The sequence below is a fragment of the Barbus barbus genome (assembly GCF_936440315.1).
Source record: "Barbus barbus genome assembly, chromosome: 45".
In the NCBI taxonomy this organism is placed as follows: domain Eukaryota; kingdom Metazoa; phylum Chordata; class Actinopteri; order Cypriniformes; family Cyprinidae; genus Barbus; species Barbus barbus.
In genome coordinates this window covers 15,676,576-15,704,338 of record NC_136723.1, presented here as the reverse complement: position 1 = coordinate 15,704,338, position 27,763 = coordinate 15,676,576, and the positions used below count along the sequence as shown (strand labels likewise).

The 27,763-nt window shown below is 35.0% G+C and overlaps 2 protein-coding genes and 1 pseudogene across 7 annotated transcripts in view; 2 read left to right on the top strand and 1 right to left on the bottom strand.

The window, feature by feature from the left end:
- Nucleotides 1-5,436, bottom strand: part of LOC306863780 (amine oxidase [flavin-containing] A-like) — a 44,500-nt pseudogene extending 39,064 nt beyond the window's left edge. Inside the window, exons 1-4 of the transcript in view lie at nt 5,297-5,436; nt 3,149-3,329; nt 2,699-2,813; nt 1,293-1,493 (exon numbers count right to left, since the gene is read on the bottom strand). The product of the transcript in view is annotated as an amine oxidase [flavin-containing] A-like (transcript). The remainder of the gene's footprint in view (nt 1-1,292; nt 1,494-2,698; nt 2,814-3,148; nt 3,330-5,296) is intronic.
- Nucleotides 5,437-6,516: 1,080 nt separating this feature from the next.
- On the top strand, nt 6,517-13,489 carry LOC306863986 (coxsackievirus and adenovirus receptor homolog; the record flags this gene model as incomplete). Of its 5 annotated transcripts, XM_079407623.1 has the most annotated exons (10): nt 6,517-6,603; nt 6,872-6,932; nt 7,831-7,950; nt 8,083-8,177; nt 9,639-9,808; nt 9,928-10,132; nt 10,790-10,942; nt 12,038-12,160; nt 12,239-12,374; nt 12,499-13,489. In XM_079407623.1, 9 exons carry the CDS (start codon nt 6,913-6,915, stop codon nt 12,662-12,664), a joined length of 1,188 nt encoding a protein of 395 aa, XP_079263749.1. In that variant the 3' UTR covers nt 12,665-13,489. The 5 variants fall into 5 exon arrangements, with proteins under 5 accessions (XP_079263749.1, XP_079263751.1, XP_079263748.1 ...); XM_079407625.1 differs by lacking the exon at nt 8,083-8,177 and having other exon boundaries at nt 6,547-6,603; XM_079407622.1 differs by lacking the exon at nt 6,517-6,603 and having other exon boundaries at nt 6,711-6,932.
- Nucleotides 13,490-14,247: 758 nt separating this feature from the next.
- Nucleotides 14,248-27,763, top strand: part of LOC306863985 (V-type proton ATPase subunit B, brain isoform) — a 34,925-nt gene continuing 21,409 nt past the window's right edge. Inside the window, exons 1-10 of the mRNA XM_079407621.1 lie at nt 14,248-14,482; nt 17,966-18,021; nt 18,392-18,490; nt 18,587-18,680; nt 18,764-18,841; nt 18,951-19,090; nt 24,005-24,106; nt 24,181-24,278; nt 24,609-24,732; nt 25,351-25,501. Of these exons, the coding sequence (XP_079263747.1) occupies nt 14,350-14,482; nt 17,966-18,021; nt 18,392-18,490; nt 18,587-18,680; nt 18,764-18,841; nt 18,951-19,090; nt 24,005-24,106; nt 24,181-24,278; nt 24,609-24,732; nt 25,351-25,501 (1,075 nt within the window). The 5' untranslated portion in view covers nt 14,248-14,349. The remainder of the gene's footprint in view (nt 14,483-17,965; nt 18,022-18,391; nt 18,491-18,586; nt 18,681-18,763; nt 18,842-18,950; nt 19,091-24,004; nt 24,107-24,180; nt 24,279-24,608; nt 24,733-25,350; nt 25,502-27,763) is intronic.

Genomic DNA, 27,763 nt, shown 5'->3' with positions numbered 1-27,763 from the left:
CACTCTCAAAAAACACGTAATTTTAAAATGATTTCTGAAGGATCGCGTGGCACTGACTGGGGTAATGGCTGTTTAAAATAAATAAAAATAAAAAGTTATTTTAAATTGTAATAATATTTCACAATATTGTCTTTTTACTGTAATTTTGATCCTTGATGAGCATTAGAGACTACTTTCAAAAATATAAATAAATCTTACAGAATCCAAACTAATTTTGCAAGGGCACATTCATAATTTAATAATATATGTATAAACCAACATCAAATTAATTCAGTATAAGTTTAAAAGGATGTTGAATACACATCTTCATATGTATAACCCAAGACTTCTTCAACCTGTAGAAAGGTGACAAATATTTTATTAAGTAAAGGTGCTGAATGTGATGTTAGCCATTTAATTCAATTCAATTTCAATTGTTTTGCTAGTTTTCTGATTGACATGGGAACATTAATATTTTATTCATATTAAAGTATTTTATTAATTTATAATATGTTTTAGTAAAATATTGTATTGCCTAAAAGTGCTGATAGCCATTTAATTCAACTCAATTTCAATTGATTTGTTCATTTTCTGACTAGCTTAAAACAAGAAACAAGGGAACTGATTTTTTGCTGTTGGTAGAGCCAGTGACAACTGATTTCTCAGAGGACCTTTTTCAGGAGATTGTTATTTTATGCATATAATATTTTGCAAAAAGAAATTGCACACTGTGCCTTTAAATAAATTACACATTTTCCCATTTATATTTGACATTTATAATGTAAACAATTATATTCATATATTCAAAGAATGTGGCATTTTGCCTTTTACAACATTTCGAGAGATGTGTTGCTTATTTGTTTGTTTGATAGAAGTCAATGAGTTCAAGTGGATAAACAGTTGGGGTGAGTAAAACTTTCTAATCAGACATGTCGAAGTAACACCATTAAGATGGCTAATGGATTTTACCTCTCTATGTGAGAGAGCGACATTATAGGCTAATTCCCCGACGTGAGGCTTTCAAAAGATTTTGTGTCACCGATCCTCAAATGAGAGCGATCTAATGGAGTGGTTTTGATTTAGCTTATCGAAATATTTTAGTCATGACAAGCACGTCAGCGTAAGTTGCCATAATGTATAACATAGAAATGGAAAGGAAGAGGCAGTGCAAAACAAGCGAAAAGCACCCAGCGGGACCCAAGTCTTGGTTTCCGAATAGTATCTTGTTTAAAGGAAAGGAACTGATCACTCGCACCACTGGTGGAGAAATGCTCGTTATCTCTGTGTCAACCTCGCGCTGATGGAGTCGTTACCTGACATATGGCCCAGCCGAACCCGTTCTTCGCCGATCTGCTCCACCAGCTTCTCTGACAGCTGCTGAGTGCCTCCCTGTGGAGAGAGATGGCCATCACACTGAGCTCGCCCACAGCTGCTGTTCTCAACACACGAACAACTCCACAACTCCTCCTTACAGGTGTCTGTGTTGTGGCACGATGCCCCACTGGGCTTCTTCTCTGCCACAGTGATTGCTGAATTACTTTCAAAATATCTGGGGTACAAAAAAGTATCATGCCATGGTGATAGATCTGTGTTGTTTTGTTTTAAGAGACTGCATTGCCTGTGCTGCAAAATTGCAATGGCAAAAATGCCTTGTAATAATATGCGGTGCTCAATGGGTAGATCTAATCTGGTGGAGAGATAAACAAGACTGACAGTGCTGACAGAAAGTAGGTAAAAGAGGAAAAGAAGATAAAAGCTCTTCTAAATGAGCTGCATTTCACCCTTTCCCCTAAATCAGCTGCTGATATCTAATGCTTTTGCTGAGTTCCGAGTTGGCCCACATACATTTAATTTAATATTTATTTATAGATATTTTTGTTAAAACTTGATATTGATTATTATTTATTTATATTTTTATTTATGTTTATAAATTTTTTATTTATACAATCTTTCTTTATTTTATGCCAAAATATCATATATTTTTATTCTTTATTTGTATTTTTATACTATTAATTTTGTTATTTATAATTTTTTTTTATTTATTAGTATTTTTTTATTAATCATTTTGCTATTTATACAATATTTCTTTATTAGTAGTATTATTTGTTTTTATTAATTTTCTTATTTCTACAATATTTTGTATTATTTATTTGTATTTTTTTAAATAATATTTTTTTTGTATCAATGAACTATGAATTATGTTTCTTTATATTATTATAAAAAAAAATAATTACAACTAGGGGTGCTCACATTTATATAGAAGCCCATTTCTGCCACAAACATTTTTGGGCTCACGATTATGACCTTTTTTTGCCCTCAAAATTGCAGAATATATTTATTCCCATATATTTAGCAAAATCCAATCCCTAAATACACATATATTTATTTTAATCTTATTTAATAATTTTAATTTGAGAGAGGAGATAAATACTTTCCCTTTCTTTACATTTTATATTATATTAACTGCTTAAAACTTATTTTTTTGTGCACTGGGTCTTTCTACATTTTTGCAGGCCTTTTTACAAAGCCACTTGAATTGATATTTGTCGTTTTTTATTAAAGTAATAATTCACAAAAATATGAATTCTATTTTCTTTCATTTTTTCTCCAGCTCCTCTTTTACCTCTAGGACACACAGATAGATAAGTATCGACAAATGTCAATGGGCTACTTTGCTTAATGCAGTGAACTGAAAATGCAGGAAATGCACAATGCTCACCTGTGGTCCAGATATGTTTTTCCATGAAGGTGTGAAGCGTCATGCCGTCATAAAGCTCGTCATTAGGAGAACTCATTGGGTTTTCAACTGATATGGTCTGAGTAAGATGGTCAATCTAGGCGATATGCACATTTCTCACCTTATGGTTGTGCTTGAAACTAGCATGAAGTCAAAAATTACCTCAATAGACTGGAGAAACCCATTAATCCATTAACCACTCTTAGAAATAGCAGCTAAAAAGCTTTCATACATCTATACAGATCTACAAGATCTATTGTGGCTGAACGGGCAACGTAAATATGCATCTTAGATACGATATACCTGAAGTCTTCATCCATTAAGATATGAAATAATGGCTATTAGTCACGTTCTAGCACTCAATAAAAAAAAAAAGAATTATTCTATTGTGGACCAGCACTTTGTCAGATGAGATGGTGCTGTTTCTCATACCCCCCGCAGAATCTGGGTGAAGTCCAGCAGGGTGAGCGGGGAGTATGACGGCATGCTAGAGGTGTACGTTTTGATTTTGGCATGCGGACCACCCACACGATGCACCTTCTTGCCCTTGGTGTATTGTGGAAAGACCTCCAGACCAAGCTCTCGGATAAGCTCCATGACATGGGTCTGCGAGCTACAGGACATGAAAATCAAATAAATTACCAGTAAGTGTGTTTCTGCACACATTCGGACATCTAAAAGCAGCCAGACGTCTGCTTCAAATCGACTTTGTGTAAGTTGATGAAAATCCTGCTTGCCCTCATTTAAAGCGAAGGCTTTCACAGCCCCAGGCAACGACTGTTTATTGATCTCGGTGGATGCTGAGAGTAGCTCGGGGTATTTTTTCTAATAGTTCAGGTAGTGGATTACAGCAATAAACATCTTGCTTGAAAACACAGTTTTGAAGCTTGTAGGCTTGAACAAGCTTTTGGGATGTTCCAATTATCACACCTCAAAAACAAGCAAGTTGGGGCTAGTTGTCACAAACACTATATTTCAGTAAGGTTTTGGTTCAGAAGGCCAGTTATACAAATGTGTGTTATTTCCTGTTAAATAAAATAAAAATCTGATCCTTCAGCCTAGAATTAAAGGGATCATTTTAGTGACCCCCCATGTAGGCCTTGAAGGTGATAGTTGTGTTGCTGTCTATTCAGGGTCAGAAGGCTCTTGGATTACAACAAAAATATCTTAATTTGTGTTGCGAAGATGAACAAAAGTCTTATGGGTTTGGAACGGCATGAGGGTGAGTAATTAATGACAGAATTTTAATTTTTGGGTGAACTATACTACACAATATGTTCAAGCTGTAAATTGCGGCTAACAAACGAACAACACTGACATAAAATTCAGGCAAGAGTAAGCTTTATAAGACTAAAAGGTTGAAAGAAAAGTATTTTGGTAACTCTTTACAATATGGTTCCATATGTTAACTACAGTATAATCAACACAAACTACATTAATAATTAAAATATACCTACTCAATTATTATCATAGTGAATGTTATTTTCAACATTTTGAATAGAAGAATAGAACAAAATAATATTCAGTTAAATTCAGCTGCTTAATAATGTTCTTAAAATATAGGCTAATTGTCTATAAATTCTGATTGTCAAAATCAGAATCAAATATTTAAGGAAAATGCATATTTGAAGTCTACATTTTTTTTCTTCCAATATTATCTTTGTTGAACAATGACTGTTATGCTGTTATGACTTCATTGGAATGGAAATATAGGCTAAGTATTACATCAATTCATATAATTTGCAGAATCTAGAACATAATAGCCCTGATAGCACACATACATCTCGGAGACGTCTATTTGATGTCTGCATTTACATCTGCAAGACGTATTTTTTAGGGTGTTTGCTCATCTGCAGTATGTCTATAGGACGTCTCCTTTTAGATGTCAAATAGACGTCTAGATGTCTTTAAGATGTTTATGATTTAGAATGTATGTAAAACTGACATCTTACAGATGTCTGTCAGACGTTTGTAGCCAGCAGATGCTTTCTAGATCAAGTGATCTTTACCCGTACCTGTGCTATCTGGGAGTAAAACGTAAAAGCTGGGAGCTGCAGAAAGTGTTTCTCAAGGTATTGAAAAAATAATAACGCCCACAACTTCCCGCATTTGACTTTTCCCAAGTTTTAATTTCGGACCTGGTTTGTGGTCACACAACTCTTTTAGCGTTTAGCCCAATCGAGCCTCTTCATCCATTTTTCAAGCCGTTTGTCTTATGCTGGAATGCTGGAGCCTGTCTCAACGTTTTGGACCTTGGACAGGGAAACACACTGGACAGATGGCCAGTCCATAACAGAGACAACACACACAAACATAGCCTACCTACAGACAATTTAATGTCTCCAATTCAGCTATCATGTCTTTGGACTTGGGTGAAACCAGAGCACCAGAAGGAAACCCAAAGCAAAATGTGGAGAGCATGCATGAGATTTATTTTTGTTATTTGGCGTAAGAAATTGTATTGTGAAGAAAAAGCATGAGACAGAGTCTAAAAGTGTGTCTCAACTCTGCATAAAGTGACATTAAAAATCTTCCCTGAAACATGCAAAAATAATAATAACAGTTGAATGAAATGCTTACCTGGACACCCACTGTCCCCCCATGTCCCAATGGTCAATGCCATTCGCAGCTGGCAGGTCTTTACTTACAGTTCGTCCTCCAACACGGTCTGTGTTGAAGCAAATAAACTTTAGCTGTGCAAGCGGACCTATATGGCTCATTAATAAGGATATCTTAGATAAAAGTCTTTTTTTATAAAGCGGATCGTTGGGGGGACACCGGAAGATAGCTACTTACTCAGACCTCCCACTTCTGATTAAGTTATGTGTGCCCAAAAAGTGTCAAGTATTATATAAAACACCACACAAGATATGAAAAAATGACTTCCATGCATTAGACAACAAAATGTCAAACCAAATGGCAATTCAAACAATGCAAACAAAAATGTGTATTTAAACAGAAAATAAAACAATGTAAATAGTAAGACAATTATGAAAAACAAAAGATTTTGCATTTACAAACATATGAAACCATTGTTTTGTCCAACAGAAACTGTAACCATCAGGGAAAAAAGGGAATTTTTTGCTGACTTTCAGATACATTTGTCATGTTAAATAATATTTAGAGTCAAATATTTAAAAAAATAAAATAAATAAATAAATTGCAAGAAAATTTATGCAAGAAAACATGTTTAGGTTACCTGCACAATAAAATGCACAGTAGATTGTGAAGCAAAAGTTGTGATTTCGTGTTCATATGTGCTTTTTTTAACTATATGAATAGCCTGCTAACCTTTGATCCAAACAGTGTTATTTTGTTTATTTATATTTTTTAGGAAACATTTCTTTTCCCAGCAGTCTTACTGAACTGCATAATTGCCATCTGTTAAACATTTGAATCTCACACGTGAAGCCAAAGTTGCCAGAGCAGCTGCTAAATGTCCTAAATGTATGTCTTTTTCATGATCTTCTCGTTATATTTTTTAAAAAGCATGGGCATTTCTTAAAGATAAGGTTGCAGTGGCCTATTTATGGCGGCATGAGGGAGCCTCACTGTTCTTTGTAAAGGAACCACCTTTAGATGAACTTTCACTGCATGTTAGCTTGGTAAAAATGCACTGTGCATAGCAAGAAAAAAGCTCTATTTGTTGTCAATAAACTTAATTGCATTAAACAATTGCCCTTCATGAAACATTCCAATAATTTATTATTCTGTCCTTTGTTTTTCTGAGTGGAGTAACCAGTTGTCACCTGAGACCAGTCTCTGTGGACCATATCACCATGGCACCACCTGCACTTGATACCAGAAGAGACTTGTCTCACAGTGGAGCCATTCAGAAGGTGACGTGCATGAAGACTAAAGCAGAGAGATGAACTGGCCATCCGTGTGTAAGTCTCCATGTATAATTGCAGAAATATCTGTGTTTTTTATGGCCTATTTTCTAGCTTAGATAAACGTTTGCACACAGAGGAACCTGTTGTTCCGGTCGATCAGCATGAGCAGCCAAAATGTTTCTTCTTGTGTTGTATAATGTATGGTACAGGATAGATTTAGCTGAACAATGAGGTTACAGGCTCTCAAAATAGTGTAGGAGGAAGAATGGAGTGTGTTACAAAAAGAAAAGCAACAAAGATGTGTTCTTTTCTCTCACCACAGGGAAGTAGATAAGAAACTTTTTGGTTTGTGATTGTGGAAAAATGTCTTCGGTTCACAACAGGTGCGTATTTTTGACTTTTGTGGTTTAACATTTTTCCAGGATTTGTGTTCTGTTTTTGCTTTTTATATGTAAGACGCATGCATACTACCATTGAAGTGCTTTTAACAAGCTGTAATGTTTTGTTAACATATCCAAATGTTTATCTGAACATTTAAAATGTAATTTTTTTCACTGTGTTCCAGTCATTTTGACCCAGAGAGAATATTATTTTCCCCAAAATGTTATCACATTAGACGAAAACCTTCTAACTTTGTTCATACAGGGTATAACAACTTCCTAAAATGTGATCATTTTGGGTATTAACATATCAGTAACTTTTTTGGGATTTGTTTACCAGCTCAGATCAACGAGGCCTATAACCAATCAGTTCCAAAAAGAAATACAAAACATCTGCTAATTGAAATAAAACAAGCTGACAAAAAGATTGAATCTGAGATTTAGTGATAATATAGCATTTTTAAACACAGTTTTTAAAAGCCTGGTCATTTTTGACTGGGAACACCAAATTAGGTGAAGAATTTTTTGGTAAAGAACATTCCATTTGATCATTTTGCAGACATTATGGGAACGTTGCTTTTGAATTGTCATTCTGAACATTCTAAAATTAGTAACATTTTAAAAATGTCAGCCAACAAAAATGTTCCAGAAAAAAAAAAAAAAAAACTCCCATAAGCAATACATTATTAAAGATCAGATAACTTTGAACAAATAATCTAGCAAACATAATTGGAAGAATGTTTGTTCATAACTTTGAGAGAACCTTGCCAGAAAGTTTTGAAAACATTCCCTGTAAGATATAATTTGGAGATAAGTAAACACACCATACTTTATAATCATTTTGTGAAAATTCACTATAAAGTGAATTATTGGCGTAAAATATATATCCTTTGTTTTGCAGTCTCTTTTCATTTCTAGGCTCAAGCGTGTGTCTTAAAAACTTCAGTCAGCTGAATAGGAGAAAGTGGCACACAGAAAGGTGTCCAAACGGGAATGTACAAAAATGCTTCTGCAACACAAGGTACTGTGTGTTACCACTGAAAACTCATAATATGGTACCCAGCAAGACATGCTCATTATCTTCCTCACAGCCACTTTCAGTCGTGTTCTTCTTCTTTAGCTTTTTCTGTCTTTTTGCTTTCATCTTTCACAGATGTCTGAAATGGCCTTGTGTTACACTTACAAGTTTGTCCCCGTCGTCCTCATTTATGATACTGACTGTGCTCGCCATGCTTTTTCTCAAAGCAAGTAAGTTTGTTCACAAAAAAAACTAAACAAAAAAAACCACTTGATGTGCTTTGAAACTTGAATTCCAGCACATTCTAGACCAAGATAATTTGACATTCTGCTCACAACACAGCTAAAGTTCCTCAATTAGCCCTGAAAGTTTTCCTTCATCCGAGTCATGGATGTGATGGGATTTATTCACAAGCATTTGGACCAAATCCAGATATTAGTCATTTGGAGAGTTTCATTATATGAGCTCATATGAATCATTCATGAGTGAGCACCAGGACAGACTGTCAGCATGAAACCAGGAATATGAGGGATTTTGGAATTACAGGCTAATTGAAAATGATCATCCTTGGGCTTTGAATGACAGAAAAAAAAATGACCTAGAAAGAACAGAACAATTTGAAGACTATAGTTATGCTTAAAAATTATTTCTGGTTTGAAGCCTCAATATATCACATTTAAAAGAAAATTCTCTGTGAACTGTAAACTGTATTTACTGTTAAAATTTGAATATGTTTGTAGTCCATTGGTAATTCATAAAAAGAGAGCTGGCATTTTCAAGCCATGGATTTCCTCTTTCTTTTTTAGAATAGCAGTTTGTGTGTAAAAATAAAGTCTGTGCTTAAAGTTACTTTCATGTGCACAAGGATGTGAGGTTTTAGTCAGTATATTGTAGGTATGAATGTATGTAATATGTAGAAGCCGATTTCTTTCATGTAAGAAAAAGAAAATCTATTTTTTCATTATAAAAAGTCAACATTATAAGTGATAATGAGATAAAAAAAATCAATAAAAAGTAAAAATTGTGACCTAAAAAGTCACATTTGGCATAAAAAGCCCAAATAAAATACTATAAGTTTTATGTTATGACTTTATCACATAATTCTTACCTTTTATGTCATAATAATGACTTTTTATCTCATATGATTGGACTTTGTCGTAATTGTGCGTTTTCTGTCAAAATTATGACTTTTTATCTCATAATTTGAACTTTATGTAATAATTATGTTTTTTTTCTATAATAATTCTAACTTTTTAATTTTAGAATTTGACTTTGTAATAATTGTTTGTTTTCTATCATAATTGTCTTTTTATCTCATAATTTCGACTGTCATAATTTTTTTTCTCTCATAATTATGTCTTTTTATCTCATAATTTCGACTGTCATAATTTTTTTTCTCTCATAATTATAACTTTTTATCTCATAATTATAATTTAGCAAAGCATGATTTTATTCTCATGTGGTGAAAATGGGCCTCCATAATAAATATGTAACATTAAAGTTTCTTCACATAAAGTTAACCACAACCCTATTTTACTCAAATCAAAAAACACTTTTAAAATCTCATTCAAAATGAATGATATTGATTAGCCTTGCACATTGGCATATAAACTGACATAATGACTGAACAGCTCTTTCAACAGAGAATTTTGCAGATAGATGAACATGAATCTTTTGCCATACTTTTGCAGATGTGACAGCAGCAATGAAAGTGACCTCTAGTGGGCCACAAACTATTCAGATGGCTCAAGGGGATCCGGTTACTCTAGATTGCACCTACACGTCAAGTCAAGCAGACATCGGCGAGCTTGATATTGAGTGGTCAGTTGTTAGCCCAGACACCACAAAAAAAGACCAGATGGTGCGTAAGGCGATCTGTCACTGCTTCCTATCCTTGAAATGAATGACAAATTGGCCTCCCTAGGCTCTGTTTTGAACAGTCTCACTGATGCTTTTATATTTCAATATTTTGTCCATTAGATCATATCATACACAGGTGGAAGGAAATACAGCCATGGTGACTCTGATATAATGAAAGGAGTGGACTTCACAGCTACAGACCCTTCCCAGGGAGACGCATCTCTATCGATCGCCTCGCTGACTGCCAGTCATGCTGGAACGTATCAGTGCAAAGTCAAAAAAGCACCTGGAGTGGACAGCCGGAAAATATCACTGATTGTGATGGGTAATGTCACATATATCCAGTCTTTGTATCAACCTTATTTTGCAACATGGAAGTGAGATATTTTATGTGAATGTGTGAGACTCTGATTCATTAGCCACTACAGGTAAATACTTAGAAGGATAATAAAGTGAAGTAAATGGCAAAACTGGTAAAATGGTCAAATAATATGATAATAAACATAATGTTTCCATGAGGGATCTTTAAATTTCCTTCAAATTTTGAACTTTCCCAGTTGAATATGCAAAGACAACATTTGAGTATACCACAGTCGTACTATCAAAGTAAAATGTTTAAGAATCCTGACCAGCCCTACACAGCAAATATGGGGCTCAACCAATGGCGTGTGTTTGGGGACGGGGCTATCAGTTCATTTGACCAATAGAAATGGAGATGTGTTCAGGCAAACTCAGTTTTTCATCGAGCAATTTGAAAATGATTTTTCCTCTGAAAGGCCCTTGAATATAATAGCCGTTTACCGCATCTCAGAAGTTCTTTTGACTCACTATAAAATTGCACAATACAATTATATTAACAGTCTTGAATTTGTATGGGTGAAGTATCACAGTTGTTTGACTTTTTTGTGGCAGTGAGGCCGCCTATTCTGAAGTATTGAGTTGATTGTGAATGCAAGAATTTTTTCGCCTCTCTTTGTGGCAGTGAGGCCATCTGTGCCAAAGTGTTGGGTTGACGGTGGTGAAGCTGTGGGTGAACCAGCATCTCTCCGCTGCGGGTCAGATGAAGGCACCGCACCTCTGCTGTATTCATGGAAGAGAGAGAGTGGAGGGCCTAGTCCTCCAGATGCCATTCAGAGTAAGTGCTACCTCTGCTGGTAAAATATTGTAATGACATGCTTCTTCTCCAGTAATTCTCTCATGATATTTTAATATCTAAATTACGGCTTTTAAAAGAAGAATGCTGAGCATATGATATAGTATATCATGCATTCAATAACAATTTATTTGATTTATGTCTAGTGGAGAAAAATATTTAAAATGAATTGGAATGACCTAATTAACCTAGTTAATTAATACCTAATTAAAATAAAATAATATAAAATAAACAAATAAAAACAATATTTAAAAAAATATAAATCTAATTTGTTTGATAAAACATTTATGTCATTTAATTCATTTATTGTTTTTACATGGTGGAATTGATTTATTTTCATTGAAGCTCAGCAAGGATTAAATAAGTTATTTATGTATAAATGTATGTAGACAGTGTACAATAATATGTTTCTGTTCAGATTTATATTTCATAAGAAAGTAAAAAACTAAGACGTCATTTAGAAAATTAGCAAACACTTTCATAATTTCATATATTCATAGTGATTTACACAATTACAGTCACCTATGTTACAGTTACTCTGGGTCAATTCATTTTGACATTAATTAGAGTATATATATATATATATATATATATATATATATATATATATATATATATACATATACCAAAGGGGTGTTTTGCCAATTAGAAAAAAATAATAAAAATATTTAATATTCTGCACTATTTTTATTTTGTGACAAAATGAGAGCTTTGTACAGATGTTCTTTGTTAGATGTTCATTCTCAAATCATGCTGGAGAACATGATCAGCGGGATTTGCACAAAGTTCATGCACTCTTGAGCTGGTATCATTCAAGCAAAATGACACATAATTATGCCTAAATTCTGAAATATATTTTTTTCTGAATTTTCAGTTCAACTCATATTTTACTGATGTTGTTATTCTAATAATATGAAATATAGTAAAGCACATTATACTGTCACAGGTGATCAATATGCATTATAATAACATTTCTACATATGAGATTAAGAAATATATATAAAACCCTATAGATTTATGGACGATTTATATTTTTAAATTACTTAAATATATATTTTTTGTTCTCCATACATTTAGACTCAGTCACAGGAGAACTTCTGATCAGTAATCACTCTGTAAGCCACTCCGGTGTCTATTCCTGCGAAGTTTCCAATGCTGTTGGGAAAGAGAGCTGTCGGCTTAACCTTCAAGCTGTGAAGCGTAAGTGAAGCATATAGACACACCCCGGTGAATTTACACTAACTGATTTCTCATAATCGTTTTCTTAATCTTCCACAGCTCCTAACAGAGCAGGGGTCATCACAGGAACTGTTGTTGGATGTTTACTGCTCATCATGATCGTTCTGATCATTATGGCTCTCATCTTCAAATGTAACTGGAATCGACATGAGAAAGAGCTCTCCAATGACATTAGGTGATATCAACCCCTCCATTTTTCTTCATGAATCCATCCATTTCCTTCAATTATGTGAAGTTTGATGATGATAATGAGACATTATCTGGCTCTGATGTCTTTTATTTTCTTTATGTCCTTGAAGAGAGGATGCTCCCGCACCTGAGAGTCGCCCCACCAGCCGAATCTCCAGCTTCCGTTCAGGTATGGCCTACAGCCAGGTGGGCCAAACCCAAAATGAGCATCCGCCCTCCACTAACACCAGCTACAGCACTGCAAAATATGATAGCAGGTTTGGTTATGCTGTATGAGAGACTAGTCATACATGTATTATAGATTGTCATTGGTTTGCAGTTTACTAAAAGAATAACCTTTTATTGGATTTGATCATGTTGCAAGATACAAACTCGAATCAAATTGTTGTCTAATGTAATTGTGTAATATTCAATGTAATCATACAGTAGGTTTAATATGAGAGAAGGATAAATTATGTCTCGAATTAATGATGCACAATCATGTAAGATGATATTGGTAGAACTCTTATCAAGACCTAAATTCAATATTTGTGTGTGAGGAGCTTCCATTATTGATGTTTTGTTAAGATGATGTAAAAAAAAAAAAAAAAAAAAAAGATGATGTAAATAAATATATAAATTGTATGGTTTTTCTATTATATTTGAATGTTGATGGTAATGATTAAACATTATTAAGAAGCTATTTAAATGTAATGACAAAAAGAAATCACAAAAAAAGGTTTATTTTGACATGTAGACTAACTCTCTTTATTCTTTAGTGTTTTTATTTGATAACCTGTTTGTTTTGCTGTTGTTGTTTTTTTTTTTATCTACTTTTGCCCAAAAGATGACTGAGATGCATTTTTTTATTGTAACAAGAAAGATGGGATATCTTTGTTTTTGACAACAAATAATAATAGTTTCTTCAACAATTGTAGGACTTTATGTTATTCTGAAAAGTTAAATTTGTTTGTTGAGTTTGCAATAAAACATTTGTTGACAAATAACAAAGACATAACATTTTAAATATCAATATCAATATATTAATATGTAATCCATCTAATTATGTCTCTCTCTCTCTCTCTCTCTCTAATATATAGAGCCTATAATAAAATCAGATTCAAAATCAATTGTATTATGTTATTATTAATTATTTATTTTATTATGTCTTCAACAAACTAAATGGAAATGAAATAATATATATATATTGAATTTATAAATGTGTATATATACGTATATATATATATATATATGTAAAGAACCTTTTGTTCTTTAATATTTTGAATTGTTTTTAGCTTTATTTTTTTTGTTTTTCATTTAAATGTTAAGTTTTGAAATTGTGTTGTATGCATTTGTCATTTTTATTTACTTTATTTTTTAAATGTGTATAGGTAGAATTTATAAAGTTTTAGCCTTCAGTGTTGGATCTGTTTTTAGTTGTTGTAATACTACAATTGATTGCTTCTGTTGTCCTAATTTGTAAGTCGCTTTGGATAAAAGCGTCTGCTAAATGACTAAATAAATAAATAATAATAATAATAAAATGAAAATAAACAAAATGTAATGTAAAATGTTGAAGAAATATGTAATATTCTGCACTATTTTTATTTTGTGACAAAATGAGAAATTTGTACAGATGGTTTGATGTTCATTCTCTAATCATGCTGGAGAATGTGACCATCGGGATTTGCACACAATTTATTTAGAGCTGGTAGGCCTATTATTCAAGCAAAATGGAAACATAAATACGTTTAAATTCTGAAATTAATTTTCAGTTCAACTCATATTTTACTCACGTTGTTATATGAAATACAATAAAGCATACTGTCACAGATGATCGTGCCAAACACGGACATCTTTAGAGGGCGTCATCGTTCACTGCGTCGATTTTGAAGGGGGGCACGTAAGCACTATAGCGCATGTGCAGCCGTGTTCTCACGCTTACATATCTACAGTAGTGATTTCTGTGTAGTATAGTCATCATGAAGGCTCTTAGAGGAATGGTGAGCGGAGCCGTGAGTGAAATATCATCTGCTGTTACCGGGAGCAAACACGTCGCCGTTCGGGAAAATGTCCTCGCCGTGACTCGTGACTACATGTCTCAGCCGAGATTAAGTGAGTGACCAATGTTGACTATGAAGGGCCCGTACAAATAGAACCCATCCCCGTAGCGATGTGTGTATGTCGCAACGAATGAATGACGCTCACTGCATCTGCTAATCATCCTCATCATATTATTTTCAGCTGCAGATATTTAGCATTTAATTTATAGCATTTCTGATATTGTACATCTGTGATCCATATATGAAATCAGGTGAATTGGGTTTCAGCTTGCTAGCTAGAGAATATTTTCCTTGCAAATGCATTTTGTTTACGTCTTATTGCATGATCTTAACATCAATTTAATGATTGGTTTGGTTTTCACCACATATGACGTTAAACAAACAAACAAACAAAAATCAACATGATGCAGGTTTTAGGTTTATTCTGCTTCGTGATGGCTTCATGGCAAGCCGTTTTAACATTTAGAGTAATCCTTTAAATAATATCTATAATTATCTTACTAGTCCTTTTTCATTACTTATTATTTCTTATAAAATAACATTCAGGAGTACTACTACCAATTAATAATTTGATACAAGTAAGTACCAGAAACAATTGGAATACATAGTTTAAGTGACTATTCAATATCTGAACCACCATAGAATGACAAAAATGTAAAATTTGTTACCAGTAATAATGGAATAGATATCGTTTAGTACTGGAAGCAGAAAATAAATAGCATTTTGTGAGATGTTGCTAGTAAAACTAAAGATACTAGTGACCATTAAAAGAAGAACAAACGAAGTCCCAAGTAGGGGTGCACGATGTATCGTTTCAGCATCGATATCGCGATGTACGCATCCACTAAAGTCACATTGCAGGATGCGCGATGTTTAGAATACCGATCGTTATATTTGATCGTTCATTGCTCACACACAAACACCGTGTCTACAAAGGATGCGGCAAAGCGCCCGTTGCAAATCGTTTGAACTTTGTGTCAGCACGTCATAAATAGAACGAGGCACCTGTTTACTGTCAGGGATTTGTCGTGTCGTGCCGCGTAGCATCTTTAGACAGCATCACTGATTATAATGGGTTCAGTATTTTGTTGTGGCGCTCGCGTCCGGTATAAACATGGTGAGAGCCACGCAGATGCACGTGAACACTGAATTTCGTTCTCTTCCGCATCTATTAGTGTGAAATTATGTCAAAATGCATGTCTCTGCATGCAAGTATCCTTTAAGTTGCTTTTGGCTTTGGCGAAGGTAAACAATTGAGAAAGAAAATGGATGTGTAACAGTATATTGGTTTACAGCAGTTTAATGTGCCACGAATGTTAATCAAACAACAAAACACATAGAGAAAAATCACTTTTGTAGCTTTAACACAGATTTATTAAAGTCCATGTAAAGTAATATTAAAATATGTGTTCTGAGTTTGTCACACAACAGAAAAATGTGTTATATTATAAACCGCCAAGTAACTAAAATAAGTTATCAAAATCTGAAACCACGGCCACTCGCGGGAAAGCGGCCGTCTCTCTCAACTGTCAAATACCGCTACAACCTGAATGGATGCTACAGATGCTACCTCTAGTAACTTAATTGGATTTATACAGCCATACATGTTTGAGCGTGCAAGTTTGTTATTCGTCCTCAAGGCAAGCGCTGCTCATGGTTGCTTAGCAACGGCAAACACCACGAGAGTGCAAGCTCCGTTGCGCTTTGAAAGAAGAGAAAGCGGTAAAGCTAGCGTTTCTAGATGCGAATTGTGAACGCTTCATGTTTTTAAATTGTATGTATTTTGCCACATTTTGATGTCTCTGGGCTAAGATCCGGGTATCCATTCACCCTAGAACCGTCCCTGCCTAGAATCTGTATATCTAACATCACAGACATTCAAAAACACTTATTAAGAACTTGACCTCTCAACAGTTATTATTGTGTTAGGGGCGTTTTAGCCCGGCCAAAAAATCCTGAACACAAAATTGGTGAAACTGTTTAACGGTTTAACTCCACATTTCAGTACAACATAGTTCAGAGTCTTTGTAATGTGTTTCAGCAATACATTTCTAACATTTGTAATGTGTTTTGAAACAATTCTCAGAATTCTCTTTACACACACTTTAAATTCAATTGATACAGTGAAGACTACGCAGTGTTATTTTACGTTTGATTTACATTTTACACATTCAATTTCTGTACCTGAATACTGTTAAGACTTGCCTGAAAAAATGTAAACCACTGTTTATTTAATTTGTATCTTTGATGTATTATATTTATCTATACTTGTAATTTGTTTATTTCCTATGCTGATTTACTCCCCTACAAATAGAGCTATTCAAGTCATCTGGTGAATTTTTATTTTATTTTTTTGTATTTTTTTTCATATCACAATATATATTGCAGAAAAACAAAATATCGCAATGTGAGTTTTTTTCAATATCGTGCAGCCCTAGTCCCAAGTCATTTCACTCTGCGGCTTTCTTGAAACGCCTCTCCAAATATGTAATATTACAATTAAATTTCATGTTTGAAATCACTAATCAAATCTGGCAACAACTGCCTTTATTGTTAATAATGTTGTCAAAAGTACCGACTGCAATACCATTCAGTGCTGAATGGAATAGTGCCGATTGGTCGTTGTGTTCAAGCGCTCAACAAATACATCTGTGATTGGCTGCTCAACAGCGCTCAAATGTTCTTGGGAAATGGACTTATTTAAAATTCCAGGTACGAATGGTATCGCTGTCGGAACTTTTGACAACACTAATTGTTAAAAAAGCTTATAACACACAGAACACTGACAGTTTTGTAACTGTAGCTTCTAATGGCAGCTGCCAATTAACGATTGTCTCTTTTATTTAGAAGGTGGGACTATTCTGCCATAGTGCGCATTGCACTTTCACCCATTTATAAGTCATATGAGTGCTCCATCTTTATATATCTACAGTCTCTGGTATTAATATCTATTCTAAATAATAGTTGCTAGTGAGTATAATCCTGGTTACTAATTGTGTGTTGTCGTTTTACTAGAAATAAAAAATGAGTAGTAACAAAAAATACAGATTAGTTTTAAGGAATAACGTTAAATTGGCTTGCCATAGATGGCAGCATCATCAGATACACTGATGACATCACAACACGCAAGCGTTAACAGATTTGATATATAAACTGGTTAATTAGTTGAAAAAAAGGCTAATTTCTTAAACTTGAGCAAATAAACAAAATAAAATGTTAGGGAGGCATCATGACCTTTTATTTTATGATTATGTGTATCTCTGTTAGTTATTTATTTTAGGATTTATGTTTGTGTATATTATGATATGCTCATTCTTTTTCTTTATTTTTCTTTTTAAGACACTTTGACCATAACATGATGTCATATTTTATCAGGTGATATGTTCTTTATTTTTTACTGTATTTATTTTTCTTAATGCAGTGCTTACTGATCTTTTTTCAAAACTTTGGAGAATTTGTCTAACTTAGTTGTTTTTGTAATTTGATTTAGACTGCAAAAACACTCTTTTGACATTGATGTTTATTGTATGTACAGCGTATAAAACCGTTGCTGGTGTTAATGGACCCCTGGTGATTTTGGATCAAGTGAAGGTATTTTATATTGGATTTCTATAATATTTATTACCATTGTTACATGTCTGATTTTTATTGTGTTTTAGAAACAATGCATTCGAATGTGTCACCACAGCTGTCTGCTTGCATATTGAGTATAAAATATAAAATAAAAACCAATATAAAATAATTTAATGTAAATGGTAATGACAACTTGGCCACGTCTACTCAATAACCCATCTAGTTACAGCTGTACAGATGTACCATTGCTGAGATGTTCGTTATTGTCTATTGTCTGTAACCATGCATTCAGAAGTGAAGGCAATCATCTCATTTGTTTGGAAAATACTGGATTACACTAAAGTTCTTGATGTAATGTTAACTGGTTGTTTAGTAACATGTGGATCAGTTCCCCAGGTTTGCTGAGATTGTTCATTTGACTCTGCCTGATGGCACCAAGAGAAGCGGACAAGTGCTGGAGGTCACAGGCTCCAAAGCTGTGGTCCAGGTCAGGGAACGAGACCTTCTGAAATACCTAGGTTTTATTTTATTTTTTTCACCATTGTGGAAATCTGATCATCACCCCTCATTATTTAATTTTTAGGTGTTTGAGGGAACATCTGGTATCGATGCCAAAAAAACCACATGTGAATTTACAGGGGACATTTTGCGCATGCCTGTGTCTGAGGACATGCTGGGTAAGAAGAAAAAAGGAGACGTGTTGAAGCCGTGAGATATTTTTTTATCATGTGTACTTGCTAAAACTAGAAGTCTGTTACAGGTCGGGTCTTCAACGGTTCAGGAAAGCCAATTGATCGAGGACCTGTGGTGCTGGCGGAGGACTACTTAGACATAAATGGTACAATTCAATGAGGCCACATAAATTGTTATGCTCACAAATAGTCATCAGTGGCATTTTTGAGTATTGTTGATATGTGTACCATCCAATTTCCTCCTGCTTCCTGTAGGTCAGCCGATTAATCCTCAGTGTCGTATTTATCCTGAGGAAATGATCCAGACTGGCATCTCTGCCATTGATGGAATGAACAGTATTGCAAGAGGCCAAAAAATTCCCATTTTTTCTGCAGCTGGTCTACCCCACAATGAGGTGAGACTGCTGTTGTGGTTTTTTTATGTTTTATTTTCTTCTGTTTTTCATGTAAGGAGGTTGGAAAAAAAAAAAAAAACCTATATAGATGTGTATATATACAGGGTGCGATTTGTGAACAAACCAGAGAGGTGTTTTGAAAAAACAAAAAAAAAAACTTTATTCCCCCTCCTTTTTAAAATATATCACAGCAATATATAGATCATTTTTGACAGCTGTTACAAAGCCATTTTTACAATAAATGTTTTGATTTGACCTTGAGATTAGATAGCTTCGATAATTGACCAATATTTATGATAATACTTGTTTACAGTGACACTAATAGTTCTCATTCAGTTTATTTACAATATCTGCATTAGGTAACATTAGAGTGAGTTTTGAGCAAAAACGCTGGGTATCATATTACTATGAAATAGTGCGTGCTGACTTTCTGTAAAGCGCTGTATGAACTGAGGGGCTTGAACCAGGATCACGAAACCCAGAGCGCCGACAGTTAAAGTCCATTTCTGATTTTATTGTTGTTTGTCATGTTGCAGTAATTTTTTTTTTTTTTGGTATTCTGTATGCTTTGTTGTTGGTTGGTGGAGTAGCATCACCCAGGGGAATATATATATGTGTATTTATTTTTATGTGACATATTTTCCGACGCATGCTCTCTGTCCGCTGGTGGGAGTGTGCTCACCTGTGTAGGGCCCTATGAAATCAGTTTTATTTTTTTTCCAAATTCAGTTTTCTTCCATTTAAATTTTTCTGGATTCCACTTTTTTCTGTTTTAATTTTTCTAGACTCCTTTTTGATGACTAAATTACATTTTATTAATCGAAAAGCTTGTCTAATTAATTAAAATCATGAAACTTATTTAATTTCACATCAGTTTATTACAGGGTAAAACAAAATAAAAAAACTACATGCTTAGATTTTAAATGTTTAATTTTTTCTCACCATATGTTTTATTGTTACCAAATTCTCTGTTTTAGCATGTCTAATCATTTGAATGCATAAAATCAATTGAATTTATTCAAATTTATTCTTAAAATAGCCTTATGAAATGTTTTTTCCTCAGACATTCTGTGTATTTAATTTTTTTCTGGTTATCAAATGAAGGCATAGTACATTAATTTAATTGATCTTTTAAATATTGAAAATTAAACTAACTTTATTTTTTTGGCAAATAAAGGGGATTTACAATTAACAATAAAACATGGAAGAAATGTTGTGGGATTATTCCTTAAAAATTATTAGCGTTATATTAGGCACCTAATATAATGGTAGGGGAAAATTCCAGGGCAGAAGAAAGTACGGACATATTGCAAACATACATGATAGTGTAGACATAAATAGGAATAACACAGTAGAGATGGAATATAACAATAAGAAAAACTGAAAATTAAATAATAATAATCTACAGACGTAGAAATGTAGAAAAAAAAATTAATTACAGATGTTATTTACAAGTGTGCAGATTTGTTATTTACAAGTGTGCAGTTTACAAATGTACACATTTTGAATCCTACGTATAAACATAAATATGTCATTTATGATGAACAATGTATAGTTATGGAAGTTTTAATTGTTCAGGCTGAAGATAGCCTGCAGGTGGTCAGTGCTCTGTAGCGCCGACCAGAAGGCAACAGTTGGAGAGTGGGCTGGGTGTGTGGGGTGATTTTCTTAGCCCTTTTCCTCACTCACAAGTTCTTGGAGGGTGGGCAAAGGGGCACCAATAATCCTCTCGGCTGTCCTAACTGTCTGTTAAAGTCTCTTGATGTCTGATTTGGTTGCTGAACATGGAAGAAATGTTGTGGGATTATTCCTAAAAAATGGAAGAACAACCTCTGCTGCGCCTTTTTAGCAATGGAGTCTATGTGGCTGTTTCTCAATTCCAAGAACGCAGAGAACAGACTTGCGTTCTCTTGCCAAGCTTCCTTGGAAGAGCGAACTCGGAAGGACACGAGGACAGAATGCATCCTTGTGAGAATTGAGATGCACTGCGTTCTTGCTTAACTGACCGCATAGTCTCAGCATAAGCAGCGGCCAATGAACAATAAATATAACATTACATACAAATTCATAACTTAAAACATTTCATACTATATATATTATTTTCATATAATTGTATATCGTTTTATTTTATCGCATCATATGTTTAAAGGAGCACTGCGTAAGTTCTGAAATTTCTAACAGTTACTGACACCAGTGGCCGTTAGAGGAACTGCAGCCAGTCTCATGCTCGTTCTCGGTGCACACTAGATAAGGGTTTTTTTTTATTTTTTATATAGCTTACGAGGGGTTTCCGTGGGTGTCTGGGTTGTGCTGGAGGCTGGTCGCTTCTTTCCGTCCGCAGAGTCCATTTCAAACACTACCGCTAGCGATTGCCGCTGTAGACGAGAACGCGCATGACGTCACATTTTGTGAATTTTCGTGCCAATTCGGACCCCTCCAGACACAACTGAGCATACAGGCTGATAGAGGCAACCGTGGTGGACAGTAAGAACGACACCTTGACTATTACATTATGGTTGGCTCATAAATGGACAAATTAAAAACTCTATCTTAAAGATTTTTTTTAAGTAAAAACCTACACATAGCCCCTTTAACTATGACTATGTTAAGATTCATTTTAATATGCCAATAAAAATTCAGACTTTCTCCGGGTCTTATAACTTTATTAAAATTAAGCAAAATGATAAATGTTTACTTTCAACTTCAAGAGCCGTCAAGTATTTGTGAGAGGGAGTTTAAAGCTTACAGGCTTCCGTACACCGGCTGCCCGCAGCGTCTTCTGGGATTTTTAACGGCTCAATTCTCTCAAGTCTGCACTCGATGCATCCTCGATATCAAGAACATGTCCGGGCACTTTCATGCATCCTCTGTACTTGCGTTCTTGAGAACTGGAACTGAACTGAATTGACGGTTGATGATGACATAGAACGAGCACACAAGGACGCAAGATAGTTGAAGAATGCATATTGAGAAACAGCCTGTGAGTTCAGGTCCTGAGAGATGGTGATGCCCAGGAATCTGAATTTTTTATTCTCACTTCTATAAGCATGCTTTTTGGCCTGACAAAGCTGCTTGAGTTTTCCAGTAAACCTTGTTTTATCGTTATTGAATGACAGGAATGTCCTGGGATGCACACATCCTCACAGAAACTGATATATTAAGTTACAGTCTCTGTGAGCTCGCCCAGATCGGTGGCTGCAACTTCAAAAACACTCTAATCAGTGCGGTCGAAGCAGGCTTGTAAATCAGTACAGTACAGGTTTTGCTGATCTGCCTGTAGGCTGGTATGAGATGAACCAAACAGTGATCAGAGAGCCCCAAAGCTGCACATGGAATAGAGTGATATGCATCCTTTATTGTGGTGTAACAGTGATCCAATATATTACTGTCCCTAGTCCCAACTTTGGGAGTTCACGAATGCGAAATCTCCAAGAATGATTTAAAGAGAGTCTGGGTACCTTTGCCAGTTGTTGCATCGCAGCGCCACACTGCCAACACACATTTATGTCCAAACACCATGTAAAAGTGGATTTTGCATAATAGGTGCCCTTTAAAATTTTACCTGTATTGAGTTGGCTGCAACTCCCCAGGCATTCACGAGAATGAAAGAGGAAAACTCCCGTGGCAAGTGAAAAGGTTTACCGTTAATGAAGAGTTGCCCCTAAGGCCCCGTTTACACTAGTGCGTTTTCGTTTTAAAACGCATAACTTTTGCTACGGTTACACCTATCGTTTACACTACTCTGGCGTTTTCAAGGTCAAAAATGGAGACTTGAAAACACAGCAGACCCCGTTTTAGTTTGAAAACTTAGGGGTTGCGTTTCAGTTTAAACGGATCAAAACGAAGACTTTTGAAAATAATGGCATGGCTGCCCACATTCGCTCTGTGTATCCTTGACGACCGTGTAAACAATAACATCATGCTCATTATTGTACCCTTAGATATGTATGGGTAGATGCCCGATTCGATCGCTCCAAGCACGCAGACGCGTCCGGCATCTCAATAATAGGGAATCTACCTATACATATCTATGGTTGTACCTGCATGAATGGTCACGTGACATGCATTTTCGGTTGAGTAGTGTAAACGGAGATCGTTTCTGAAATGTAGCGGAGACACCCGTGTAAACAGGGATCGTTTTCATTCTAAAACGCCGTTTTAAAATGAAAACGTACTAGTGTAAACATAGCCTAAGTTAGGACAGCATACCTTTTTCAGCGTTGTTACGTCTGAACACCAACATTCCTTGATGCAGATACACAATTCACCACCTCTCTTTTTTCCTGTTAACTCTGCGATACGATCCTCTCTGAACAGCTGGAAGCCAAGCAGATGAAGCACGCTGTCCGGAATGGCTTCACTCAACCAGGTTTCAGTAAAGCACAGTGCAGCAGAGTTTGAAAAGTCCCTGTTGATTTGGGTGAGAATTTCATTCGTTGTTAAGAAGGGAACGGACATTCACAAGATGAATGCTTGGGAGCGTGGTTCGAAAGCCGTGCTTGCGAAGCTTAACCAGTGTGCTGCCATGCTTTCCTCTTTTGCATCTGTATGCACGTTTGAATAGCACCGCTGTACCTCCGACTAGAATGTCCAACAAAACATCTGAATAATCAAAAACCGGAAAAATATTGTCTGGTATGTGTTGCTTAATGTTAAGGAGTTTGTCTCTGGTAAAACTTATAGAAGAAGAATGAGAAAACACCGAACAAACAAACAAAAACAGCAGAAGAATTGCGAAGCTCAGCGTCGTGGCTGCCATTTGCGGCGCCTTTTTGATGTTAATGGTAATTAATAATATAATTAGCAATATCGTGAAAAATACCCAAAATGCCCATTTTAATTCAAGTCTAATTACCTAACAATTGAACCTTGAACCTGTTTTTTTTTTCTCACTGTAACGTAACTGTTTTTCAGATTGCTGCACAGATTTGTCGTCAGGCGGGATTGGTGAAGAAGTCCAAAGATGTGATGGATTACAGCGAGGAGAACTTTGCCATTGTGTTTGCTGCCATGGGGGTGAGGAGCACTTCTGATTAGAAGTCTACATCCAAACCAATGGGAAATCTTCATGAAGTTACTTGTGTCTTTAGGTCAACATGGAGACTGCAAGATTTTTTAAGTCTGATTTCGAAGAGAACGGGTCCATGGACAATGTGTGCCTCTTTTTAAATTTGGCCAATGATCCCACGTCAGTATACTCTCAAATATTCTTGAAAGTTTAAGGCATAGTTCACCCAAAAATGAAATAATGTCATATTTTACTCACCCTCATGTCATTCCAAACACAGCCTTTTGGGTTTCAAATATGCATAAAAGCACCATAAAAACATCCGTAGTCTAAATTATTACAGGTGGACGAAAATTAAATGCTTTACAGAAGAGCAACCAGTACAATCCTTTAGAATGTCATGCAGGTTTGGAATTACATGAACGTGAGTAAATAATGACTCAGAAAATGTTTTTTAATTTTAAGTATTTTAATGTGACTTGGACCAAAATGTTTGATTTCCTGTTGCAGGATTGAACGCATCATCACCCCTCGCCTTGCGCTTACCTCAGCTGAGTTTCTGGCTTACCAGTGTGAGAAACATGTGCTGGTCATATTAACTGACATGAGCTCTTATGCCGAGGCTTTACGAGAGGTACGATGTGTTAATTTTAGGGCTGTCAAATCGATTAATCGCGATTAATCACATCAAAAATAAAAGTTTTTGTTTACATAATATATGTGTGTGTACTGTGTATATTTATTATGTATAGATAAAGACAAACACATACAGCATATATTTAGAAAATATCTACATGTATTTACATGTGTATATATATTTATATTCATATAAATTATATCATATACAAATATTTTTAAAATAAATGTAAAATTTTTCTTAAATATAAATATGCATATCTGTGTGTATTTATATATACATTATAAATATGCACAGTACACACACATATATTATGTAAACAAAAACATTTATTTTGGATTTGATTAATCGCGATTAATCATTTGACAGCCCTAAAATATGTAATAACATGTTTCTTAAATATATACGTGTGTGTGTGTGTGTGTGTGTGTGTGTGTGTGTGTGTATTTATACGTATATGCATATAAATGTATACAGCACATACACATTACGTAAATCTTTATTTTGATTGCAATTAATCGATTTGGCATCCCTAGTGAATTTATACAGACAGCCATTAGCATTAAGGCAAAACATGCTACTCGTGACTGTGCATTAAACCCTATCATCTTGAAGGTCTCAGCAGCTAGAGAAGAGGTTCCTGGTCGACGTGGTTTCCCAGGTTACATGTACACTGATCTGGCAACAATATATGAGAGGGCCGGACGTGTGGAGGGACGCAATGGCTCCATCACCCAAATCCCAATCCTCACTATGCCCAATGATGGTTAGCAAACCTACTTGTTCCTACTCTTCTTTTAATACTTTAATTATCATAAATCAGGGTTCCTCAATAGGCAGCCCGCGTTAATTTCAAATAATGTGGCATGAAAATTCAAACGCAGCATCAGAAAGCGACATTCTTACATAATGTCTACACCGGATGCGAGCGGCATGGCGTGACGCAACAAAATACAATAGAACTTATAATCAGTGATGCTGTCTACACTGGATGCAGCACTGTGCAACAAATCCCTGACAGTAAATTGCTGACTCGTTCTATTTATGACTGATGCAAAGTTCAAATGATTTGCAATGGTTTGTCAAGTCCAGTGTACATACTATGTGACAGCAAAAACATGGCAAGTGTGAAGTAAAGAAAAGTGGACACGGATAATAGATGATTCAAATGTGAATGGACTGAACAGTTTTGAGTGAGTGATACCATCTTTGTTATGGATGTTGTTTCGCAGTGAGTTCACAGTTTTAACATATGTTTGCTTTCATTTATTTTCAAGATCTGAGGTAAAATATCTATTGTTGCTTTCACTATGGCTATAAACCTCACGTAAAATAATATTCAAACTCACATTAGACACTTTTAATATTGAATAATATTTAGTATGTTGTTCCTGCCACGACGTTGCAAAAAAAAACAAATCTAAAATAGAATTCCGTGTCGCTGATTGTCACGTGTCGCTGTCGCGGGTGGTTAGGACAAAAATTACATGGAAAATATACTTTTTATCGCGTCATGTCTGGTTGGGACACACGGTATTACAGTTTGATCCTCCCCAAAAAAATCTAAGTGTAAAAATATTAATGCTGACAGATCTAGTAATTGAATCTGCAATTAGGGAAAGTGGAGAGAAGAGATCCAGTCTGGAGATGAGCAGGAACAGTTGATTTGAATGGCAGACATGGAGATCCAGATTTTTTTGTTTGTTTGTTTGTTTGTTTTTAATATTCAGCAGGCAAAGTTCTTCTGTATTTAAATGCAAACATTTTCATAATTGTTTGAATAAAACACTACTGGGGGAAAAAATCTGAATATTTATCTTGTGACCATCTTGTGACTATTTTAACAAAAGCAACAATAATATAATAATAATAATAATAATATATTGAGTTAATTTGTAAAAACAGATAACTCCATTTTGAATAATTATCAGTATCAGTTGTTTTTTGTGCATTCCAAATAAATCTCAATCAAAGTTGAGATGAGTTATTTGGTTATTTTGGGTTATTTTGATTAGGTTAAAAAATAACAAAACAAAAAAAAATACAGCTAACTAACACAATAAAAACACAACATGATAAAAAACATGATTATCTCTGAAGTTATCTCTGATTTATCTGTTTTTGCAAATAAACTCTTCGTATACAGTGCCCTCCATAAGTAACAGTAAAGTCAAAATTGCTCTGTTGGCTGTGGAGTGAAGACATTTGCAAATATGATTAAAAGATGAATATGAGACAAAACTACAGAATGTCACATTTTATTATTATCCGTTTCAACACGTATATGTTTTACTAATTAGAAAGAACAGCACTTTTAGAGTTCATCCCACTCATTAATGTGAGCATAAGTATTGGGACAGTTGAACATAAGGCAGATATAAAAGATTAAAAGCTATTATTTAGTTGCAGATCCCTTGCGCACAATCCCAGCAGTGAGTCTGTGACCCATAGACATCACCAGACTCTTGGTCTCATCCTTTGAAATACTTTTACCAGCCTTTAATGCAGCCAATTCCAATTGTTGCTTGTTTTGGGGAGTTTCTGAAATTCATGTTCAATCGGATTTAAATCTGGAGATTGACTTGGGCAATCTAAAACTTTCCATTTCTTTGCCCTTATAAAGCATAGGCTGTATGCTTGGGATCATTGCAGTTCCCTTTTTTTCTCCACATTTTTGCTTTCCCATCACTTAGATAAAGGTTAATCTTTGTCTCATCGGTCCATAAACACAGTTCCAAAACTCTTCTGGCTCACCTTTGTGCTTTTTTGCAAACTCTAATCTTGCCTTTCTATTTTTGGTGCTGGTCAGAGGTTTGCATCTTGCTGTGTAGCATCTGTAATTCTGTGTCAAAGTCTCCTGAGGACAGTAGATTGTCAGAACATCACCCCAGCTTTCTGGAAGAAGTTGTTGGTGATTTTACAGACATTGGTTTTTAGCTTTTATGAATTGTCTGTCATCAACTACTGTTGTTTTCTCAGCCGATCAGGTCGTTGTTGGCTGCTGGTGTCGCTGGTGGTTTCCAAACTC